At 36.9% G+C, this 25,046-nt stretch overlaps 1 protein-coding gene across 1 annotated transcript in view; it reads right to left on the bottom strand.

Annotated features, from left to right (window-relative positions):
- DNAJC24 (DnaJ heat shock protein family (Hsp40) member C24) overlaps positions 1-25,046 on the bottom strand; it is a 62,976-nt gene that overhangs the window by 12,128 nt on the left and 25,802 nt on the right. Inside the window, exon 3 of the mRNA XM_031016287.3 lies at positions 5,760-5,898. Coding sequence (XP_030872147.1) covers positions 5,760-5,898 — 139 coding nt within the window. The remainder of the gene's footprint in view (positions 1-5,759; positions 5,899-25,046) is intronic.

Genomic DNA, 25,046 nt, shown 5'->3' with positions numbered 1-25,046 from the left:
TTAGTCAAATTACTAAACCTGAAAAACAGATATTCTCTGAAAAACAGGTATTAATATCTTCCTCACAAGGTTGTTAAACAATGTTTAAAAGAACTACCACAGTTCTAGTGCTTAATAAAAATCACAGTTATTTTTAAACTGCTGTTATCTCTCACTGTTTGTGTTGAGCTATCTATACCAGACCATAAGAAAATGACTAAAAACCAATCCACTATTAGTAGGAGAAAAATACCTCAAGTACCACAGTGTAGGAAGGCAGCAATTCTTGACTTTGGATTTATAACTGTTGAAGTCTGATGTACTCTGCTATTGTAGGTCCCAATAAAACGGACCTGCAATTCTGTGTCTTTAGTTCAGAGAGCACAAATTAGATGGATTAGAATACCAGAAGGCTCTGGTGGGTGGTGGGAAGTTGGGGGTAGGGGAGATGGAAGGACCTAAGTTGAACCTTGAACAAAGAATAAGAATCAGAACAGGAGGATCATTCTGATTAACAACAAGCAGTATAAACAGATGTGTGTCTGGGAGCCTCTAAATGGGCCAGGGGATAAAATTCACATTAGGTTTGAAATAGGTAATAAGTCGGAAAAAGTAGCAGGGACAAGCTTAAAAGCTTCTGTCCCATTTAAATTCCAGGTGAATGGGTAGGTGTTATTTTGGGAGGGTATAGAGTTATAAGTGTTCTTAAATAGAGGCATGAGAATAAAGAAAGCTGCTAGATCAATCAAAATGTAAAGTACTGTGGGAGAAGGCAGCAATAGAGAATGGAAGGCCAATTAGTGGCTATGGAAATAATCTGGGTATGTTTTATAATCTGGGGATGGACTACTGTGGTAGTTGTGAGAATAAAAGCTCACACAGGGGAAACAACATTAAAAAAGAACAAATGTCAACTGGCATTTCTGATTCATTGACTGTAAATGGAGCAAAGTAGAAGTAAGCAGAGTGTAATATGAAACCAAGGTTAAGGAAAAAATAAGAAAGGTGACTCGGTCAGTCTTGATTTTGGACCCACTGATTTCAATTGGGTCAAGTAACCAAGTGAAAAGTTGGGAGAGCGGTTAAAGTTGGAAACAAAAACTTCCTAAAATCTTAGACTGCTCCATTATTAAATCAGAACTACCAAGTCTGTTCAAGTGTCCCAGAATTATAACTGTAATCTTGCCCATAAGTTTCTATAGCATTATTTGAAAGTAGCCAAATTTTTACTCAAAACCAATGAGAAATGATCCTAAAATACATTTTCATTGCACAGTTATTTGCATTCAAGTAAAAGTAGCAAGTAATGTGAGTAGTCATCTTGCAACAAGTAAGTTGGGGCGAGGGAACCTGCACAGAAAGTTTTATCTATGCTGTCTTCTCCCACTCAAGATAAAGCCAGTCCCCAACTGTCACGATGGATTTTCTGCATCATTTCACATACTTACTTTTCTCAGAAACGGTCACCAAAAAAACATACCCCCCGATGCTTATCTTCCAAGTTTTACCTGAAGCAAATTTTTACAACTAATTTTGAAATTCCTAAAATCAAATGGAAATATTATGACCATAAATGGGCCCTAATCTCACTAATTCAAGTATTTTGTAAGGGTCAGCTTTAGGACATAATTACACAAATATCTACTGGCCTTAAGTTATTATTCCTAACAGTTAACCAAAATTTATATTATCTACATATTTCCCTCTTATGGAGTTTCTGTAACATTACCATTCTTTTCAGGAAGGATTCTTATTTTGAGTTTAAGAAATTACATGTTGATTTATCTGACACTTGTTGGTGGGGTTTTAAGGTATGTTCCTCATTTGTTTTAAGATTTGCTTATCTTTCATTCCATTTATTTGCTTCCATTTATTTGCTTATCTTCCCAAATATTTATCCTAATAAAGGGATGGAGCAAATTGTGTAATACAAACCAGAAATGACCTCTTGTATCTACCTAAGCAGAGTGGCTGATTAGCTTTGAGCAAAGGCACACTCACTTTACAGTATCTGGCCCAACCTCCTCTGAGCCACGCTGTTTTGGGTATTCAATTATGTAGAGTGAAGGTTCTACCTTACCAAAATAATTCACTAACAGAGTAGCTAAGATATATCTTAATATAAAATAATGTATCAGCAAGGATTCCAAACACAATCTATTATTTTAAACATTATTTAATCTGATTAAATGTATTTCAAGGTTTGCTACTCTTCAGATCACAGAGAAGTACTTAACTCATAAGCTGTGTCACTCTATAGAGCCACTAAGACATCAGAGATCTGTGACTTTCACATTACAAAACTACTGAATCATGACAACTATTATTTTCCTATGATATACTTCTGATGTGTTTTTAATGTGCTTAATATATAAGGACAACTCCCCACAAGATTTATAAAGGCAACAAAATCTACTCAACAGGTATTATTCATGTGAACATTTTATAAATCCTGAAAGGGTTTTCCAAAGTGCTACCTAAACAGTAGGTCAATCTCCATTTAAAATTGAAATGCAAAGCCTAATCTTGAAAAACTACATGCCTTTCAGGGGAACACTGGAAGCAGCCTTTGGAGGCATCCTCAGAAACAATAAGTTTAATATGCCAACTAGAACTAATTGATTAAATTCACAGTTAACATTGCTTTCAAAATGTATAATCTCTGGGAACTAATTATTACTCATTCTTTTCTTAAATTTACTTTTCTTCAGCCTGGCCAACATTGCTCTAAAATGTCAACTAAGCACATAGAAGTAGGAATGAAGGAGAAAAAAACATACATGTAATACTTTGGGTTATCTGCCCTGGAGTATTACTTTTTCTTTATTGGAAAGAACACATATGATCATTTCTTTTGAGAAGCGAAGAAATATGGATGTCAAGTGTCCCTTTAAATTATCTTTTAGATAAATATATGGCTGTGGGCAATATTGATGCTTTCCTTAAGACAGAGCACCAACATGGAGCTATGAAACACGAGAAAGCATTCAAGACCAGCCAGTAAAGCATTTCCTACCTCCTTCCCAAGTACTACAGAGCTCAATTTTATTTTATACTGCAAGTTAATGGTGGGCAGGAAACAAACATATTTAAAGCACACCCCTATGAAAAGAAAGGGTTACAATGAATTATCACCGCATGTAAAAAGAGTTCTGTATAACAAAGCTATTTCCATGTCCCCAGGGGGTGACCCAGAAAAAAAGAGTGCTTTGACCTGGTTATAACAAACTCTCTCTCTCTTGGTAACCTATCCTGGTCTTTAACAAATTATTACTCTCAAAGGTTTTCCTTCTAGCAAACCTAAATCCTCACTTTTAGAGACGTTCAAGTTCATTTCCTTTTTTTGAGGAGCCATTTTACTGAAGCTGAGTCAAGAAGAAAAAATTAATAACGGTATTCAAAAGAAATAACAATATGAAAGTAGGTTTATTGTAAGAGTTTTGAAAAATAGCTCTGGTATGAAAGGCTTAAAAATAGCAAGTTATATTTGGATACTCTTCTTACCTAAACAGTATGTCAATCTCCATTTAAAATTGAAACAAAGTAGTGTCAGTATTTGGAGCCTCTGGTAAAAGAGGCAATACTTAGTACTTAAATCTGAGGTACTAAAGTGTCATGAAAAGCTGTCCTTCTAGAACAGCTAAATTCAGTAATATGCTGCCTGAAAAACTTGCAGAGCAAACTGATATTGTATAAATTCCAAACTATTTATCTGAATCATGAATCAGGTCCAACTCTCACAGTATTTACTTTGTCTAAACTTCATTGTGACTTCATCTATGACCTACAGGAGTACCCTGTGACACAGTAGGCCACAGGTGCTTCCATTAAGAGCTTAAAAGTAGGACTCAAAGCTCAAAAGAAATCCGCAGTTCCAAGGACCTTTCGAAGACAATGAAAAAGGCATGAATATGTTGATTATTTGTCTTCTGACATCTCTCAAATCTTTCTTCATGCAATTCTATGCTAACTTTTAACCTGGTTTCCTATTTCTTTTGGTTTCTGGCCTACCCCACCCTGTAGCTTCTTGAGAAAATATTTTTATGATTCCTGATCCCTCCCTACCTCTTTAGAGAGCAGGCTTCTAGTCAACTTCACTAATATGTTCTTAATAGTACACAGGCTGTGGAGTGGCAAAAATGTAGAGCAACATTGAAAGTATATGCCCTATACTCTTTAGGGTACAATGTTGTGTGAATTATTCTTATCTCAAGCAAACTGGCATCCTATATAGTAGAGACTAGTAAAGATGTGCAAAAACACCTGAAAGAATCATCATCTTCAGTAGAGCGTAGTGGCTTTAGGAATGTAGATTTCTTCTAACACACAACACATTCATGTGCATTAGTTTCAATTCTTTCATAGAAATTATGTGAACCAAGGTTAAAAAGATACACCAACGGGTAGAACTTATCATCAAACGAAGCCACTTCTACATTCTTTTGCAAAAAGTACAAACATGTTTAAAAAATAAATACATTAGACAGATGCTCATTATGCACCCAGCAAAAGCAGAACCCAATATTCAAGCCATTTTTGAAAAGCAAAGGTACACCCATCAGGTTCTTAATATTTAAGAAAAAAATAAGCTCATCAGTCTTTTAAAAAGTAGTAAAGCCTTTGAGCTGATTAGTACTATACATAAGTCACTCTTATAAACAAATACTCCAGTACATAAACAGTTCAAGTCTTTCCACACAGAAGTATCACACACAGCCTATAAGAAACCTTAATTTTGTCGGTAGAAATCCCTCTGAAAATAAATAGGGATGTCTTGCAAATGTCACTGGCTTCATCTTATAAATGCTGTGTTTTAAAAATAAAGGCTTGCTTCTCAAATCAAATTTTCATAACCTTAGTACTAACAAAGCCTCCAAATCATTTTGTGAGGTCTGATGGTGTGCCATTGTAGGGCATGGGAGGGGATTCAATAAGCAACTACGAGACAGCTTTTATCAACACATCCTAGTCAATGCTGAGCCTGATGTGCTATTGGAGAGAGCGATTGCGTGTTTTCCCCACAGGCTGTAACTGATTATTGACTCCTCCCATTAGCATGTGGGGTGCATATTGAAGGTTCAAACACAAGGCTGAGGGACTCCTGTCCCTAGGCCGTGCTGAAAGACAGCCTATCACTTCGTGTAACTGCAGTCCATGTGTGAGAAACCTGACCTACATTTCCCTCTTTCTTTCTCATAACAGCTTGTCACTGTTTTAAAAAGCTATTTTCTAAAAAGCATAAAAGAAATGACTTTTAAAATTGCTTAGGTAATGTGCATTCCTAAAATATCATTTATACCAATCACAAGGAATAGTTTATCATGAAGATAATCATGAAACCCAGCCTAAAATGAGCTCAAAGACAGCAGAGTGCTTTATGATGTCATCTTATATATAGTATCTTCATTTGGATTGTCATTTATACTGTATAGTCTTAAAAGTACAATTAAAATGTTAATCCATATTTATTTTAATAAAAAGTTTTTAAACATATAAAGCATATTAATTAGTAATGTGTAATTAAACATTTTTCAAATGTTATAAAAAGTAGCTTTCAAGGCTTCACAAGAAGCCACATCCTAGTAGTTTTGTTAACTTCTCAATGGATACACAACAGTCACTGCTAAGAATAGGGCATAATTAAAAACAGTGATGGAGGGGAGGAATAAAGGCAACAATAACACTTGGGGCAAATGCTGGAAAATGCTCCCCAGGAATGGCTGCAGAGTGTGCTTCTAAGAGTTGCCGATGTGCTGTGGCTCCTCAACACAAGCACCTACCACACCGCTGCAGGTCATACTCTCTTTTTGTCTCTTCATTTCCTAGAATTTTCCATGCTTGATCAATTTCGATGAACTTCTGTACACATTCCTCCACTGTTCCTGCTGGTACATCTGTACTTTGTTTATCTGGATGATACTGCCAATCAAAAAGAAGGGTGCGGGGGGTGAGTAGAGAGAGCTGAGTGGGGTTAGATTTAAAAAAATTGTAAATCTGAGCTTTAGTTAAGAAGGTAATGAGAAGATGAAAACCAAATGCCAAGGCAATGAGACAACAGTGTTGGGCACAGGAGACAACTGCCAGGTTAATTAGACCACTGGACTAGCTATAAATCCACCAGTGACATGATCTGTCACAACGTGCAAAGAGCATTTTCTGGATAATTTGTTCATGGAATCCTTGGTCTCATGGACAATTTACCTAGAGAGGATGACTAACACAAATAGAAATAGGTACGTGCAGACAAGCAGGACATGAAACAGGAAGAGCACAAATTAGGCAGAGTATGAAGCTTTCCTTACACAATGTGCTTACCTATAGACAGCATTATAAAATGGACCACTAGGTCTTCCTTATGAAATTATACAATCGTAATTTTAAATAAAAATATATCTAATTATAAACATGACAACTTTCATCTTCTTCCCCAGCCCTGAAGATTATAAAGTTATAAATCCCCAAGCATACATTTTTATTAAAAACTGGTTATTCTAGGCCAGATTTGTAAGAAATAACTTTAAAGAATTCAAACATTTGGATGTAAATTAATTCATTAAAGAATCTTATGTGAATTTTCTAAAAAGTCTAAAAATTTTTGTTTTCAATATGCAGTAATTTATTTATACTACTGGGTCAAAACCAGAAGTTTTATGCCAATTCATAAATTCTTAAATGCTCATGTACATGTAGCTCACTAAATAGTTATCCAGTAAGGATCACTTCTGTTGTCAGTTCTCCTATCTCCTTCCTTCCTTTTCTTCTATGTTCTCTATGATTCTCCCTTCTCTTTTTATCTAACAGTTCTGAAAGGATCAATATGTCATTTGCTTTTCAGCAATCTCTCAACAAATGTGAAAAGATTATCTAAATTTAGAGACATTTCAGTGAAAAAATCTGGGGTTAACAATAGCACATATTCAGATATGTAAATTTTCTTACTCTCAAGTAAATAAGGAACTCCCAGCCTGCATGATGCTTACCAGGTTCTTTTGTGTAACCAAATATCAGAATAGTATTTGCTGTGCTAGAGAGGATCCTTAGCAGTGTGGAGAAGCTCATCATGAAAATAAATCTATCATTAAAAGATAGTATTTATGGCCGGGTGCAGTGGCTCACGCCTGTAATCCCAGCACTTAGGGAGGCCAAGGCAGGTGGATCACGAGGTCAGGAGATCGAGACCATCCTGGCTAACACGGTGAAACCCTGTCTCTACTAAAAAGTACAAAAATATTGGCCAGGTGTGGTGGTGGGCGCCTGTAATCCCAGCTACTCAGGAGACTGAGGCAGGAGAATGTCGTGAACCCGGGAGGCAAAGCTTGCAGTGAGCTGAGATTGCTCCACTGCACTCCAGCCTGGGCGACAGAGCAAGATTCCGTCTCAAAAAAAAAAAAAGATAATATTTATCCAATAATTACTTTGACAGTTTTATATTTTAATTTCAAAAAGTAAACTTAGGAATGTCCTTTTAATGTAGAATAGTTTTTTTTTTAATTTCTTACTCTTTTTTCCAAGTTTTTACAATAAACAGGCAAGTAACCATGTGCACATTTCATGACTCATCAGTGTGGTTGGTTCATACATTCCTCAATTAATGGTACAATCATTTAAATTATTTCATTGACTGCCTTATAGACATTATCAGGAGCACAAAAAAAAAATTGCAAGTACCATGTCATTTATTATCTAAATTGCGAAGGCTAAAGTCACTCAGTAAATTGAGTCAAATACCATGAAGCGAAATGACTTCAATTCTCAATCTAGAATTTGTAAAGTATGTAAGTTTTAATTAAATCACAGACTATTTTAAAAATAGATTCATTTTCATGCTGAACTTCTTCACACTGCTGAAATCCTCTCTAGCACAGCAAACGCTATTCTGGTATTTGGTTACACAGAAGAACCTGGTAAACATCATACAGGCTGGGACAAAGATTCTACGGCAAACAATGAGGATTAGGCTTCCATTTTCCCTTTGGCAAACTACCTCCCTTCCTATGAAATCTATCAGTTATCAACATTTAGATATTTAAACTAATATAAGCACTGGAGAAAAGGAAACTAAGGCTTTACTGTTTCATCTTCTTTGCCCATGATTCATCAAATGATGCTCATAAAAATTATTTCTATACTGAGGTTTTGGCAATCTCTAAAGTTGGGATATTAAAGCAATATCCCTAAGCCAAAGTGGAGTTGGCTGCATTAAAGTTCTCTAGCTGACCCATTCCTCTAACACTACACTAAGAATTGTCTAACAAGCTTAGCATAACTAAATGTTATTATATGTAACATATTCAAATATGCCAGGATACATGTATGATACGTTTACAGGGGAAAACTCTTAATTCAGTATGTCACAAGCATTAAGGCCCTGGAGAACTTGTTCTAAATTTGTATCTATAAAGTAGGAGTAAAGATCAAAAGGTAGGTAATTTCTCATGGGCCAATATAGGAAGTCTGCTTGGTACAATGAATAGAAGAGGTTAGGCCTGATCATGCACCAATCTGACCCAGAAAGCCCTATAAAACCAGGAATTAATTCCTGGCTGCTCTAAACTAAAAAATATTACTAAATTTTATTATGAGTCACAAATCAGTTCTATGATAGTCAAAGTACAATTCCATCTCTTTCCCTAATTTGGTATTTTCCTGATTATTAATTGAAATAAGGCACTCGCCATCTGAGGCTTTAAGTCTATTCAGATTCCATGACATTTATTTAATGGGTACATTCCATTAAAAAATGACACTTATAGCAAGAAAATAAGTATATCATTTGGTATGCTTAAAGCCTTGGTCCAATGTGTTTTGACAGCAACTTGCAGAGCAAAGTGAAGGTCTAAGAAAAGGAGTAACTATCTGTGGTAGGCTGATAATGGCCCCCAAATATATAAAGTCCCAATATCTGGTACCTGTAAATGTTACTTTATTTGGAAAAAGGGAGTTCACAGATATGATTACGTTGTAGTTCATGAAATGGGAAGATTTTGCTGGATTATCTGGTTGGGCCCTAAATATATTCAAAGTGTTCTTAGAAGAAAGAGGCAGAGAAAGAGCTGACACACAGAAGAGAAGGTGATGTGAAGACAGTGGAGAGAGAGAGATCTGAAATGCTGCCCTTGAAGACTGGAGTGAAGTGGCCACAAGCCAAGGAATGCCTGCAGCCTCCAGAAGCTGGAAAAGACAAGCAATGGATTCTCCACCAGATCCTCCAGAGGGAGTGCAGCGCTGCCAACACTTTGAACTCAGCCCAGTTATAATTATTTTGGACTTCTCTAGAACTATAAAAGAATAAATATTTGAAACCACCCAAGTTTCTGACAGTTTGTTTTTACTGCTATGAGAAATTAAAACCCAGTCCAAATATATTTATGATTTAAAACTGGAATGCAAGACACTAGAATGTTTTAAGAAGTTTCAATTACAAGGGCTACTGATAAAATGGTGTCATTACACACATTCTTAAAAATATGGTATTTTTCTCTATTGCCAATGGGAAAACAAGCCCCTAATCCTAGGTTTAAAGACTTTCTGATCTCAAAGTCTATGTTAATTTTGTTCCTACTATTTCTAAATCTGAGCTATCCTGTGGGAGGTCGACTCATTATGATCCTAAAAGACCACAGTCATTTTCCTTCTGTTGTCAAGTCTTATTTTTTTTTCTTGCCCTTAATTTCTTTTAATCCCCACTAGCCAAAAACCTTCCTACTCTTGAGAGCCCAAAGCTAGTCCCACTTCATTCATTCACCTATCAAATAAAAGACAGATGTAATCTAAAGCATTAATTAATATATCAGTTTAGGGAAAATGGACAAACTGATATATTAATACAATCCCTATCAAAATTTCAGCAGTAATCAAGACTGTAGTACTAGCATAAAGATAGCCTAGAAACAGACCATACATATATGGTCAACTGAGTTTCAACAAAGCTGCCACAGCAATTCAATGAGGAAAGGTAAGTATATAACAAATTGTTTCAAAACAACTGGATATCCCTGTGGGGGGAAAAATAACCTCAATCCCTCTAATTCCATAAACCAAAATTAATTCAGAATGAATCATACACATAAAACTAATCCATAAAGGCAACAAGAGAATATCTTTGCCTCTTAGTGTAGGCACAGAGTGCTTTGACAGAAAATAAAAAGCATAAACTGTGTAACACAAAATTGATAAACTGAACTTCATCAAATTTTAAAACCTTCTGCTCATCAAAGATACCACTAAGGAAATGAATAAACAAGCCACAGACTGAGAGAAAATACTGGCTGCATATATTTCTAACAAAGGACTTGTTATCAGAATACATGAATAAAACCTATAAATCAATGATAAAAAGACAAAACTAATTAAAAACCAGATGAATAAAACTGAACAGATACTTTTTCAAAGAAAACTGATGAACAGACAGTGTGCAAATGAACTTTTTTATTAGTTATTAGGAAATAAACTTTTTATTAGTTATTAGGAAAATGCAAATTAAAATCACAATGAGATATTACTACATACCTAAAAGAATGGCTAAAATAAAAATGACTGGCTGGGTGTGGTGGTGGCTCATGCCTGTAATCCCAGCAGTTTGGAAGGCCAAGGTGGGCAGATCACCTGAGGTCAGGAGTTTGAGACTAGCCTGAGCACCATGGTGAAACCCAGTCTTTACTAAAAATACAAAAATTAGCCAGGTGTGGTGGCACGCACCAGTAGTCCCAGCTACCCAGGAGGCGAGGCACAAGAATTGCTTGAACTGGGGAGGTAGAGGTTGCAGTGAGCGGAGATGATGCCACTGCACTCCAGCGTGAGTGACACAGCAAGCCTCTGTCTCAAAAAAAAAAAAAAGAAAAAGAAAAAAAAATACTGATAACACCAAGTGTTGATAAGATATGAAATAACCAGAATTCTCATATACTGCTGACAGGAAACAATTTGGCAATTGCTTATAAAGTTACATATACATCTACTCCATGATCAATAAAAATGAAAATCACACATCCACGAAAAGATTCATAGAAGAATAGATTAACAGTCTTATTCATAACAGTCTTACTAAAACACTGGAACCATAAATGTCTATCAACTGCAGAATAGGTAAATACATTTTATTTAAATCCATAGAAGAGAAATATTCCTCAACAGTTAAAAAAGAACAAATTATGACACACTCAATAGCATAAATGAGTATCTAAAATATATGTTAAGTAAAAGAAGCAAGAACAAAAAGTACATACTGTATGATTACATGAACATGAAATCCCAATTTAGGTACATTTAATCTGTGGCGATAGAAACCAAAAAGTTGGTTTCCAGGTGAGAACAGGTAGTGGAAATTAAGAAAGAGGGGCATGAGGGAACTTGCTGGAGGCACAGAAATGTGCTGTATCTTATTTGGGGTGGTATTTACATGATATCAAACTCACCAAACTTAACACTTAAGATCCGTGCATTTTTCATTTTATGTTGACAATATCAACAGAAAAACATCTTCAGACATGTCTAAATTTTTAAAAAGGAATTTAGTAAATCTTTCTAAGCCATAAAGGAAAAATAAGGAATTTCTTCCATTAATAGAGAAACAAGTACAACAGAAAACCAGAAAATCAATGGAAAAACTAACATGAATTAGTGAAAAGCTTGAATTACACACTAGTTTATGGAAATTGTTTTATTACTTTCAAGCACATTTGCCAACTCTAATTAAACTTCAAAACATTTTAAAAGGCTAAGCATTGTTGAGTAGAAAGCCAAAATGTATCCAAAATTAAAATACCATAAATATGTCACAATATTAAAAATACTGAGAGTGATAGTATCTGTGTGATTCTTTATTATACAAAGACATCTATTTCCAAAATTTCAGTAAAGTGCTATTTTCTCTGAAATGACTTCACACCTGTAACTATATGATCTAAGTAATTTCCTCAAATTTTGGGGAAAATTTTCAATTACATAAACTTAAATTCTTCTTTAAATTACCATATCATTCATTGAGAATAAGAAAAACTAACACAAAAATAGATTAAGAAACTTTCTTGATACAAAAATAGAGGATCATTCATGGTACTACAAAAGATATACAGGAAATGATATAATATTTCATCAGGATTGGTATGTGTTATCTGTTTTCTAAATGACTATTTCATGGATAAGTAACACTTCAGTTATGAAATCTTAATTCTCATCAGCTGAGATTTTATGGCAATGAGCTGTCCAATATAAAATATTTTATTTTGATTTTAAAGTCTCTCTACATATTAAGTCTAAGTGCTTTCTAAATTACTAATTCCAGAGTGACTGTCACAATGTGTCACCTCAGTGCTACTCAAAATGTGGTCCTCAGAACTGCAGCATCAGCATCATCTGAGAGCTTGTTACAAATATCAATTCTTGGGCCTCACCTCAAATCTTCAGAGGGAGGACTCCAGAATCTGTGTTTCACCAAGTTCTCCAAGCAACTGTTACACGTGCTAAAATTTGAGAAGCACACTGTTTGCCTTGACTGCTTAAAACAAGGAATTCATGGGCAAGTCAGAAGATGAGTGCTTCACAAAAATTTTCCTGTGACAGATGCGTCCTTCCAAGTATGTACACCAAAAAGAGGGGGAAAAAATCCAATAACCTGTGACACCACAATGAAAATGGCACTGTGTTTCAAGTCGGAATTTTTTTTATATTTGATACCTTTCGTTCACTAATCATAAATGTCAACTTCTTCATTCCACTGTTTGTATTAATACCATCTTATGTCACAGATGAAGATGCTGATGAAATGTGAACAATATGCCAGTGTTATTTTAACCTGTTTATTTTTTTTTTTAAAGAGAGGGGCATAATTTGTATCAGGCTTCACCTACTTAATATTAATGATGATATCCACTGATAAATTTAGCACAGAAACAAGTTTTTCAACTAAGCAATGAAGCATGTAAAATTATGAAAATAGCATCATACAATGCAGTGTGAAAATTCTAGCAACTTCTAAAAGGTTTTAGTGAAAAATTATATATATATATATATATATATATATTTTTTTTTTTTTTTTGAGATGGGATCTCTCTCTGTCATCTGGGCTGGAGTGTAATGGAGTGATCCTGGCTCACTGCAACCTCTGCCTCCCAGGCTCAAGCGATCCTCCCGCCTCAGCCTCCCGAGTAGCTGGAACCACAGGCATACACCACCGCACCTGGCTAATTTTTGTATTTTCTGTAGAGACGAGGTTTCCATATTGCCCAGGCTGGTCTCCAACTCCAAGACTCAAGTAATCCATCCACCTTGTGAATATTATATATTCATTAGCTCCAAATGATATTTTCTATTGGCTACACAACATATAAAGTTGAAATGAAATGATATTTCTTTACAGTAAACACATAAGAGTTTTATGGTAAACTGGCTACATATATTAATCCTTAACTACACACTTGTGATTGTGCTGTTTTGATATATAAAATATAAACTATACATAAGAAGTAACAATAAACCATGAAAAGGACTCTGGGCAAATCTGATTACACAGAAATCCCCAAATAGGCTAATATTACTTGATTTATCAATGTGGCACTTGAGGACATAGCACTTTTGTTTTCCCTATGTATTAATAGATGAGTTTTAGTACCATCAATAGGATGCTAGCTCTCTGTCTCTAGCTTCAAATTTTCTTGAATTCTAGAACCAAATTTTGAAATACTTTCTAGAAGCTACCTTGTCAGCACAAGTTTAATATGTTTGATATCCAATATATTATCCAGACTCTAAAATTTGTTTCTCCTCCTGTTGAATTCCTTGCTCTGTTAAAAAATAACTCCATGCTCAATAAATGCTAAATGAATGGATGAGAGGGGAAAAATTTTTCTAATAATCCAGACTATCAATATTAGGGTAACCCCTCTTTCCCTCCTCCCATGAACTGCCAAATCTATAGATTATACTTACATAATTTCCTTTCTCTTCCCAATACCAAACCTAGTACAGACCAACATTAGCTCCTAACTAGTCCCCAGCAATCATCTTCTAACAGCTTTCCAATCCATCTTACCTGCTTCAAAGTCACTCAACATAACTCTGACCATGTCATTCCCCAGCTCATAAATTTTAACGGGCCAACTAATGCATAGTGAATTACAGTGAAACTCTTTATCCTTAAAAGTAAAGTCCTACAATATAAGAACCACAACCTACCATTCAAGCTTTATCTATTACAAGTATTAAACACTGAATATATAAACACCGTATTTTAACTATATCCATATCTGTGCAAAGATCAGCACAGTGCCTCTTCGCACAAGTATCCTTCATAGATATTTGTATATTTAAGTTGTGTGTTTAATATTTTCCCCAAAAGTACAAAATCTGAAACTTACTGATCTTAGTCAGCACCATATAGCAGGACAGATAAATTTTAGGTTTAGTCTGAGGTACTGCACTTAAGTGCCTTTTCTCTCATACTCTTTCCTAGTGAACAAGTATTTACTATGTCATTCTATTACGCTGAAACTATGAAAAAATGATATGAAAATGCTTCAGCCCAATGATCTCCCTTCAAATACTTTTCAAATTGAGGAATGAGATATAGAGGAAACAAACACTAAGAGGAATGCATTCAAAAGAATACATTTGGAAAAAAAAAAGGATTTGTAGCTGCTATGATTTGAACGTGTGCCCAATCCAAAACTCATGTTAAATTTCATTGTCATTGTGACAGTATTAGGAGGTAGTACCTTTCAGCAGTGATTGGGCCATGACTGCTCTGCCCTCATGAATAGACAAATGTTGTATTTCTGGAGTGGATTCCTTATAAAAGGCTAATTTTGGCCCCCCTTTTGCCTATGTAGCAGGCGCTTGAGTTTGCTAGTCATGGGATGGGACAGCAGTAAGCAGAAAACTCTTGCCAGATGCTGGCCATTTAATATTGGACTTCCCAGCCTCCAGAACTGTGAGCCAATAAATTTTTTTTCATTATAAATTACCACTCTGGGTGCAGTGGGTCACACCTGTAAGTAATCCCAGCACTTTGGGATGCTGAGGCGGGAGGACTGCATGAAGCCAGGAGTTTGAGACCATTCTGGGCAACATAGAACTCATCTCTACAACAAATTTTCATGGTAGCATGCAGTCCCAGTTACTCTGGAGGCTGAAGTAGGAGGACTCCTTGAGCCCAGAAGATTGAGGCTATGGTGAGCCATGATTGTACCACTATACTCCAGCCTGGGTGATGCAAAAAAATTGTCTCAAATAAATAAAAAGATTAGCTAGTCTGTGGTATTCTGATATAGCAGCATGAAATGGACTAAGAGAGTAGCTATGAGACTTAAATATGGGCAAGGCTGAATCCCTAAAAAAAAAAAAAAAAAAAAAATTCCTGGCTGGGTGCCGTGGCTCATGCCTGTAATCCCAGCACTTTGGGAGGCCAAGGCGGGCAGATTACCTGAGGTCAGGAGTTCGAGACTAGCTTGGCCAACATGGAGAAACCCCGCCTCTACTAAAAATACAAAAATTAGCTGGGTGTGGTGGCACGTGCCTGTAATCTCAGCTACTCGGGAGGCTGAGGCAGGAGAATCGCTGGAATCTGGGAAGCGGAGGTTGCAGTGAGCTGAGATCACACCACTGCACTGCCTGAGCAACAGAGTGGAGACTCTGTCTCAAAAAAAAAACAAAAAAAAGAATTCCCAATGCCGCTTTCTCTACCCTCCTTCTACTCTCCTGAAAGAAAACAGTTTTAATGTTTCACATACCAATTCTGTACTACCAAAAAGGGAATAAGTGTCATAACAACAAGAGATCAGAATCTCAGCAAAAAGAGACTTGGTTGGTGTTTGTGTTTTGGTTTTTTTTTTGCCAATGATTCTGGGGAAGGTCCCACTCAAGTACTGTCTTGCAAAGCCCCAGTATGACCACTGTTGAATTTCCATGACATTACAGTAGATACATATTCCAAACAGATTACCACTGAGGAATTTCAAAGAACAGCATATACATAAACACTGAATAAAAGCTTATTATGGGTCATTTTTATTTAGAGTTTGCATGCATTTATGAGTCTAATAATCACTATTGCTTGAGGCACTCATTACCTCTAAAGATAATAAAAACTCATTTCTTCAGACATCTGTTGTGAAATAAAATTGTAAAGGTCAATTTGAGAGAATTATATAAGTAATAAGGCATTAATAAATCTGACCACAATATCTGACAACTGAGACAGCACAGGCATTCCTCTCTGGGGTCTGCTGCTTTCCACCCCCAGCTTGGAAATAAAGGAAAATCTTAAGTTCCCTCAAGGAAAATTCAAGGCACTCAGCTAGCCCTGAGAAGTAAATGAGCAACTTGGTAAGCAAAAGGTCATAACAGCTTAAAATAATAGCCAAGGAAGTTAAAGTCACAAAATGTTTGGTTCTTTATGCCAGAGGTGTGTGAATCACAGCAACTCCATCTTGAATAGGAGCTGGGTAAAATGGGACTAAGACCTACTGGGCTGCATTCCCAGATGGTTAAGGCATTCTAAAGTCACAGGATGAGATAGGAGGTTGATACAAGATACAGGTCATAAAGACCTCACTGATAAAACAGGTTGCAGTAAGGAAGCCAGCTAAAACCCACCAAAACCAAGATGGCCACGAGAGTGACCACTGGTGATCCTCACTGCTATACTCCCACCAGAGCCATGACAGTTCACAAATGCCATGACAACATCAGGAAGTTATCCTATAAGGTCTAAAAAGGGGAGACAGGAATAATGCACCCCTTGTTTAACATATAATCAAGAAATAACCATAAAAATGGGCAACCAACAGCCCTCGGGGCTGCTCTGCCTATGGAGTAGCCACTCTTTTAATCCTCTACTTTCTTAATAAACTTCCTTTCACTTTATGGACTCACCCTGAAGTCTTTCTTGCATGAGATCCAAGAACCCTCTCTTGGGGTCTGGATTGAGACCTCTTTCCTGTAACACCCAGGGAAACTAAAGAAAACATCTTAACATACAGCCCTGAGTTGTTTTTCAGAAACCTGGACCACCACCAAATGAATCTGCTGGTACACAGACTTCAGATAAGAAGAAACTGGAGACTGAACTCTGACCGTATTTCTTTGTTCTAAATTTCTTCCTGAGTGGCCTGGAGGAAGTCATGCCCATGGGACACACCTAATATTCTTTTATGCTGACCCCAAGTATTTACACAAAGCTCTGCTTCCTTAAACAACTGCAAATCAAAAAATATTTGAATCCACCTATGATTCTGTAAGCCCCTGCTTCAAGATGTCCTGCCTTTCTAGGCCAAATCAATGTATATACTTCACGTGTTGATGTATGTCTTTGCATGTAACGTAACCTCTGTTTCCCTACCTTTAAAAACCCTTATATATAAGCCATAGAGGAGGTTGGGTCTTTAGCATGAGCTGCCCAATTCTCCTTGCCTGGCACCCTGAAATAAGTATCTCACTTTCTCTCGCTGCAAATCTTGATGTAACTGTTTGGCTTTGGTGAACCTGATGGGCAGACCCAAGTTCAGTTCAGTAACACAACTAGAAGAGCATTCCCCAACATTTTTCTTCATGAAGAAGAATGATACACACACACACACACACACACACACACACGCACACACACACATGCATATATGCATATTAACTGAAAAGGACATTTGTGATTTTTAAGAATCTATAAAAAATTACCTTACTCAGGTCCTTTGGGAATGCTAGTGAATAGCTAAGAATTTAAAAGAGAATACCGTCATGTGCCAGATAACGATGCTGCAGTCAATGACGAACTGCCTATACAATAGCAGCCCCATAAGATTATAATGGAACTAAAAAATTCCTACTGCCTAGTGACATCATAGCTGTTATAATGTCACAGTACAATGCATTATTCACGTTTGTAGAAATGCTGTTGTAAACTAACCTAATTTATAAACTTTATAAAGTGGAACCAGGTGTGGCAGCTCATGCCCGTAATCCCAGCACTTTGGGAAGCTAAGGCAGGAGGATCACTTGAGGCCAGGAGTTCAGGAACAGCCTGAGCAAGGTAGTGAGAGCTCATCTCTACAAAATAATTACAAGATTAGCTAGGCATGGTGGCACACGCCTGCAGTCCTAGCTACCCAAGAGGCTGAGGTGGGAGGTGCACTTGAGCTCAGGAGGTTGACGCTGGAGTTAGTTATGATCACACCACTGCCCTCTAGCATGGGTGACAGAGCAAGACCCTGTCTCTATAATTTTTAAAAAAAACTTTGTAAAGTAAAAAATGTTACAATAAGCTAAGGCTAATTATTTAAAAAATATTTTTGTATAAATCTAGTGTAGCCTAAGTGTACAATGTTTATAAAGTCTACAATAGTGTACGGTGATATCCTAGGCCTTCACATTTACTAACCACTCATTGACAGCCACAGCAACTTCCAGTCCTATAAGCTCTATTGATGGTATGGACCCTACACAGGCATGTATCATTTTTAATCTTTTATAGCATACTTTTACTGTACCTTTTCTATGGTTAGATATATTAGATACACAAATACCACTGTGTTACAACTGCCTATAGTATTCAGTACAGTAACATATTGTACAGGTTTGTAGCCTAGGAGCAAAAGGCTATACCACAAAGCCCAATGTGTAGGAGGCTACACCGTCTATATATGGATGGCTTATGTAAGTGCACTCTGTGATGTTCTCACAGGGTGAAATTGCCTAACAACACATTTCTCGGAAAATATCCCGACCTTGAAGTGACACAGGGCTGTATCTAGTCAAAACCAATATGCTTTCCTAGAGCTCAGAATTTGGCTCCGTAATGTAACGGCAACTCTTGCTATGGAATCTTTGTAAATAATCCTATAAATTTATTTATGATGGAATCCTGCATTTAACATAAACAGCCCCATGGTTCTCAGAGAGTGCCTTAAAGTGATGTTTCAGTGTGCTTATGTGGCCAGCCACACTGACAGAACAATATGAAGAAACATACATCCCTTGGGTCTACTAAATCTCTAATGATTGCCTCCATTCTCCAGAAGAGCCATTTTAATACCATTAATATTTTTAAATAGACCTCTTGGTCTTCTGAACATATTTTTAAAACTTCTGCTAAATATCACTATACCACTGACTGCCTTTGAGACAAAATTGAGAGATTCATTCTGAGATTCCTGATAGCTCCAAGAAGAAGCAGCAAAAGAGAAAAACAGAGGAGGAAGTGGGGGGGGGGGGGGGGAGGGGAAGCAGAAGGATGGGAGAGGTAGGCAGAGGAAGGGGAAGAGGGGGAGGTAGTGAAGAAAGAGGAGACAGCGGGAGAAGGGGAGTAAGAAAACAGAAGAGAAGGAGGAAGAAAGGAAAAGGAAGGATAATGTTTTGAAAAAGAGAGAGAAGAGACTAAAGAACACTGAAAGACAGTAAAGCTGTGCAATATTTGTGGTAGGTATTGGTGTTTTTCAAATAAAGAATTAAGATAACTAATTTACACTCCCACCAACAGTGTAAAAGCATTCCTATTTCTCCACAGCCTTGCCAGCATCTATTGTTTACTGACTTTTTCATAATCGCCATTCTGACTGGCGTGAGATGGTATCTCCTGGTTTTGATTTGCATTTCTCTAATGACCAGTGATGATGAGCTTTTTTTCATGTTTCTTGGCCACATAAATATCTTCTTTTGAAAAGTATCTGTTCATATTCTTTGCCCACTTTTTGATGGGGCTGTTTGTTTTTTTCTTGTAAATTTATTGATGTTCCTTGTAGATTCTGAATATTAGACCTTTGTCAGATGGGTAGATTCTAAAAATTTTCTCCCATTCTGTAGGTTGCCTGTTCACTCTGATGATAGTTTCTTTTGCTGTACAGAAGCTCTTTAGTTTAATTAGATCTCATTTGTCAATTTTGGCTTGTGTTGCACTTGCTTTTGGTGTTTTAGTCATGAAGTTTTTGCCCATGCCTATGTCCTTAACGGTATTGCCTAGGTTTTCTTCTAGGGTTTTAATGGTTTTGGGTTTTACATTTAAGGCTTTAATCCATCTTGAGTTAATTTTTGAACAAGATGTAAGGAAGGGGTCCAGTTTCAGTTTTCTGCATGTGGCTAGCCAGTTTTCCCAGCATCATTTATTAAATAAGGAACCCTTTCCCCATTGCTTGTTTCTGTCAGGTTTGTCAAAGATCAGATGGTTGTAGATGTGTGGTGTTATTTCCAAGGTCTCTGTTCTGTTCCATTGATCTGTATATCTGTTTTGGTACCAGTACCATGCTGTTTTGGTTACTGTAGCCTTGTAGTATAGTTTGAAGTCAGGTAGCGTGATACCTCCAGCTTTGTTCTTTTTGCTTAGGATTGTCCTGACTATACAGGCTCTTTTTTGCTTCCATATGAAATTTAGAGTCGTTTTTTCTAATTCTGCAAATAACCATTGCAGAAGACAGTGTGGCGATTCCTCAAGGACCTAGAACCAGAAATACCATTTGACCCAGCAATCCCATTACTGGGTATATACCCAATGGATTATAAATCATTCTGCTATAAAGACACATGCACACATATGTTTATGCAGCACATTTACAATAGCAAAGACTTGAACCAACACAGATGCCTATCAATGATAGACTGGATAAAGAAAATGTGGCATATATACACCATGGAATACTACACAGCCATAAAAGAGTGAGATCATGTCCTTTGCAGGGACATGGATGAAGCTGGAAGTCATCATTCTCAGCCAACTAACATAGGAACAGAAAACCAAACACCACATGTTCTCACTCATAAGTGGGAGCTGAACAATGAGAACACATGGACACAGGGAGGGCAACAACACACACCAGGGCCTGTTGAGGGGTGGAGGACAGGGGGAGGGAGAGCATCAGGACAAATACCTAATGTATGAGGGGCTTAAAACCTAGATGATGAGTTGATAGGTGCAGCAAACCACCATGGCACATGTATACCTATGTAACAAACCTGCACATTCTGCGTATGTATCCTGGAGCTTGAAGTAAAAAAAAAAAAAAAGAAAAGAAAAAACACTTAAAAAAAAAAAAAAGAGGCTGGGCACAGTGGCTCCCGCCTGTAACCCCAGCACTTTGGGAGGCCGAGGCGGGCAGATCACGAGGTCAGGGGTTCGAGTCCAGCCTGGCCAATATGTTGGAATCCCGTCTCTACTAAAAATACAAAAATTAGCTGGGCGTGATGGCGTGCGCCTGTACTCCCAGCTACTCAGGAAGCTGAGGCAGAAGAATCGCTTGAACCCAGGAGGCAGGGTTGCAGTGAGCTGAGATCGTGCCACTGTACTCCAGCCTGGGTGACGGAGCGAGACTCCATCTCAAAAAAAAAAAAGAGAATTAAGAGATAGATCTGCAGAAACTGAATTCACAAAAATAAAGAAATGTAAAAGGTTAAGATATGTGGTTGAATTACTGAATCCATGGCAATTTATGGCAAAACCTTTTTTAAAACCTCTATAATATACCTTAAACTGTGAGATTTACTAACTCTAAAATATAATGTTACACCAATTCCTTTTGTTAGTAACATGCCTTTTTTCTCTTTTGAATATATGCAAGTGTAGCATAATCCCTGTCCTGTATGACTGCACATAAGATATAAAAACAATTTTAAATCTTGTGCAGTGGGTTACATAATATCCAATATAAATATAAACCCAGACACCTCCACTCCCCCAAAGCAAATCAAATAAGTCTTTGATGATATATTCAACACAAGCTACAGAGAGAATTCTGATATCAACCCTTTACCTCCAATTTCCCCAGATGACGATTAGCAGTAGGGAGGGTACTTGCTGACTTCACCTACTCTCTGGGTTCAGGGAAAAGATGTTTTTTTATACAATTAAGGACTCAAGAAACTGATGTCAAACTAAAGTCATCCCTGCTAAATAAGAGTGGCGATGTACACATACAGATCCTACAGAGGGGCTCTCCTACAACAACTCAGAGCTCTTGCTCTGGCCACCAAGGCCATCAGGTACTAATTAAGTAGTGTGTTCTGTCAACGCTTTCATGCTTTTCTTATATTAATTGATCTTGATCATTCTGCCATATTAATGATACCAGTTCAGTGGCTTTGAATTCCCTTGGGTGTTTTACCCCTGAGATGGGAAAAAAACAGTAAACAAGATATGAGAAAGAAAATGTCACAGATTATCTTTATCTACCTCTTATTTGAATCAATGCTAAAACTCTTTCCTATAAAAGTTATCTATTTCTTTTATTTGCAGAAATGTTCCTGTGGACCTAAAATGTACAACTGTTCTTTAAATAAAACTTCAACTGATTTAACTTTATAAGCTACAGGAAACAACAAGTGAAATGAAATATACTAACATATATAGGCATACAGGTATGTAACATTCTCATATATAGGTGTTCAAAATTAATGATGGGATTACATGCGTAAGGCTGGAGAGGTGGTAACAATCCTTAATTCTAAATACCTAATGATGAGAGAAAGTCAACTAAATGAAGCTCAATAAACAAGATAGGTGACCTTAATACTGACAGGGGAAAAAAAAAAGAGTAAAAGAAGAAAAATAAAGCATTTAATAACTGTAGTTAAAGTCAATGAACTTAATACACTATTTTTGAAATAAAGGCCTAAGTAGGCTTCTTAGGATACCAAGAAATACATATTGGGCCAGGTGTGGTGGCTCACGCCTATAATCCCAGCACTATGGGAGGCCGAGGCAGGAGGATCATGAGGTCAAGAGTTCGAGACCAGCCTGGCCAACATGATGAAATCCTGTCTCTACTAAGAATACAAAAATTAGCCGGGCATGGTGGCACGCTCCTGTAATCTCAACTACTCAGGAGGCTGAGGCAGGAGAATCACTTGAACCCAGAAGGCAGAGGTTGCAGTGAGCTGAGATCGCACCAGCCTGGGCAACAGAGCAACACTCCATCTCGGGGGAAAATAAAAAAAAAAAAAGAAACACATATCCTCTGAGATAATTTTTGATTTTCATTATTGCAAATCACTGTTATTTTGAAGCAGCTGTTAAACAGTTGGTGAGGAAATGCTGTTAAGACCGTGCAGTTGTAATTCTCTAATGAATCTGAATATAGTTTAGACAGGCAAGAGATGCACATTGACTGACTTTGGCTGTGTTTTGTTGTTGTTTTGCTTTATTTTCTATGAGATGCTCACTTGCTTAAAACATGATCATGTTACAAAAAGTTAGGTATCAGAGTACTGCAATTGTGTCCTTTACACTTTGACACTGCATTAAGATTATGAAAGCTGAAAAAAAAAAAATCACAAAGGTAAAGTCAAGTACAACACACTACTGCCACCTATTGCTTAGTAAAACATTGCCTAAAGAAGCAGTCAACAATTCATTGATCTTTTATGCAAGTTAACAAATGAAACATGGTTTTTAAAATGTTTTTAAACTCTTTTAAGGTTTTGTGCTTTAGAGAAAATACAACCCACGTGTAAGACTGGCATCGTAAAAATGTTTATCCATCAAAAAAAATTATTTACCTTACAACAAGCCAGACATTGTGCCAGCCAATGAAGATACCATGATGAATAAACGGGGATCCCTATCCTTGAGGGACTCACAGTCTAGTGGTAAAGAGTAGGCATGCCAACAATTTATTATAATGCATTGGGAAGGATACATGCATGAATAAGATGACAGCATGAGAAAGTTTTCACTTGGATAAGTTGGGGAAGGTTTTATAATAAAGGTGATATATGATTAGGTTTTGAACGATGCATAGAGTTGGCTATGGAGAAACTGTAGGATTGGGAAGGAAAGGTATTCCAGGGAGAGGGAAGTAGCAAATACAAGGCAAGAAAGTACTAAAATGGGTATTAGAGTTACGAAAAGCAGAACTGTAAGTCAGACCAAGAATGAGTGAAAGAATGGTTGGATAGGGAAAAGGGAGATGAAGTTGAAAAGCTAGACTGGGGTCAAATCATAGGGAGTTTTTTAGTATGCCAAGAAATGTGGATTTGTCCCTAATTAAAACTCCACATTATTTTCATGATAGGGACATAATCATGTTTTTGTTTCAAAGACAAAAAAATTCTAAACTGATAGTAGGATGGAATGGGTAAGAGGATAGGTAGGGAGATTGGCAATAAAAAAACTACTGTGCTACTGTAGCCCTCCTGAGGAACTATGCTAAACTAAGGCTGCTGAAGATCAAAGGCGGGAGTCAGACAAGGGGAAACGTAGGAAGCAGGGGACATAAATTTGGAAGTCACTCATGCAGCAGATAAAGCTAAAGGAATACACAGAGAGCAGTCTGTCTCAACTTTTTTGAGTTATGAACTCCTCTAAGAATCTTATAAAAATTTGCATATAATTGAGGGGCTAACCGACCTCCAAAGTCCCCTGAGCCTCAGATGAAGAATCCTTGATTTCCTGGTAAGTGAAGAAGGTCAAATAAAACTCAGAAGCACAGTGACATTTATATCACATAGAGGAATAGATCCTGGAAAAGAAAATAGAGCAGTGGTCAGACAAGCAAGAAGATAATCAGGAAAGACATGCTCCTGCCCAGAGAGGAAGAAATTTCAAATTTCAAGACTTAAAACAGTATCAGATGTCACAGTAAATCCACTACATTTGGCAAAAAAGGAACACTGGCCACTTCAGTAGTCACCGTTTAGAAGACTGTCAGTGGTGAAATGGAGTGGGCTGAGAAGCCAATGGATAGTAGTCAATTAATGTTTGGCAAGGAGAAAGGAGTGACAGTTCGAAGAACCAAGGTCAATGAAGAATTTTTTGAAGAGCTTTTACTGGATGAGTGGAAAAAGCTAATGGAAAGGGGAAATTAAAGATACAAGAGATAACTGGAGCGGCACTGATTTTCAAAATACTAAAAACTGAGTTTTGATTCTGGTTCTGTTATTACAAATCTTGTGATCCTAGAAAAGTTATTCAACTGTATAAAATTTCCTTGTTTGAAAAATGAAAAGAATATTTGCCAAACTATAAGCTACTCATGAGAGTAAGGACCTTTGTCCACATTCACCACTAAATCCATAGCACCTAGCACAGTGCCTGACACGTTACAAGACCCTTAATATTTAGTCAATGAATAAAAACTATGTCCATATACTTCACAGTT

The sequence above is a fragment of the Gorilla gorilla genome, chromosome 9, assembly GCF_029281585.2.
Source record: "Gorilla gorilla gorilla isolate KB3781 chromosome 9, NHGRI_mGorGor1-v2.1_pri, whole genome shotgun sequence".
Lineage (NCBI taxonomy): Eukaryota > Metazoa > Chordata > Mammalia > Primates > Hominidae > Gorilla > Gorilla gorilla.
This window is presented reverse-complemented; position numbering and strand designations above follow the sequence as displayed.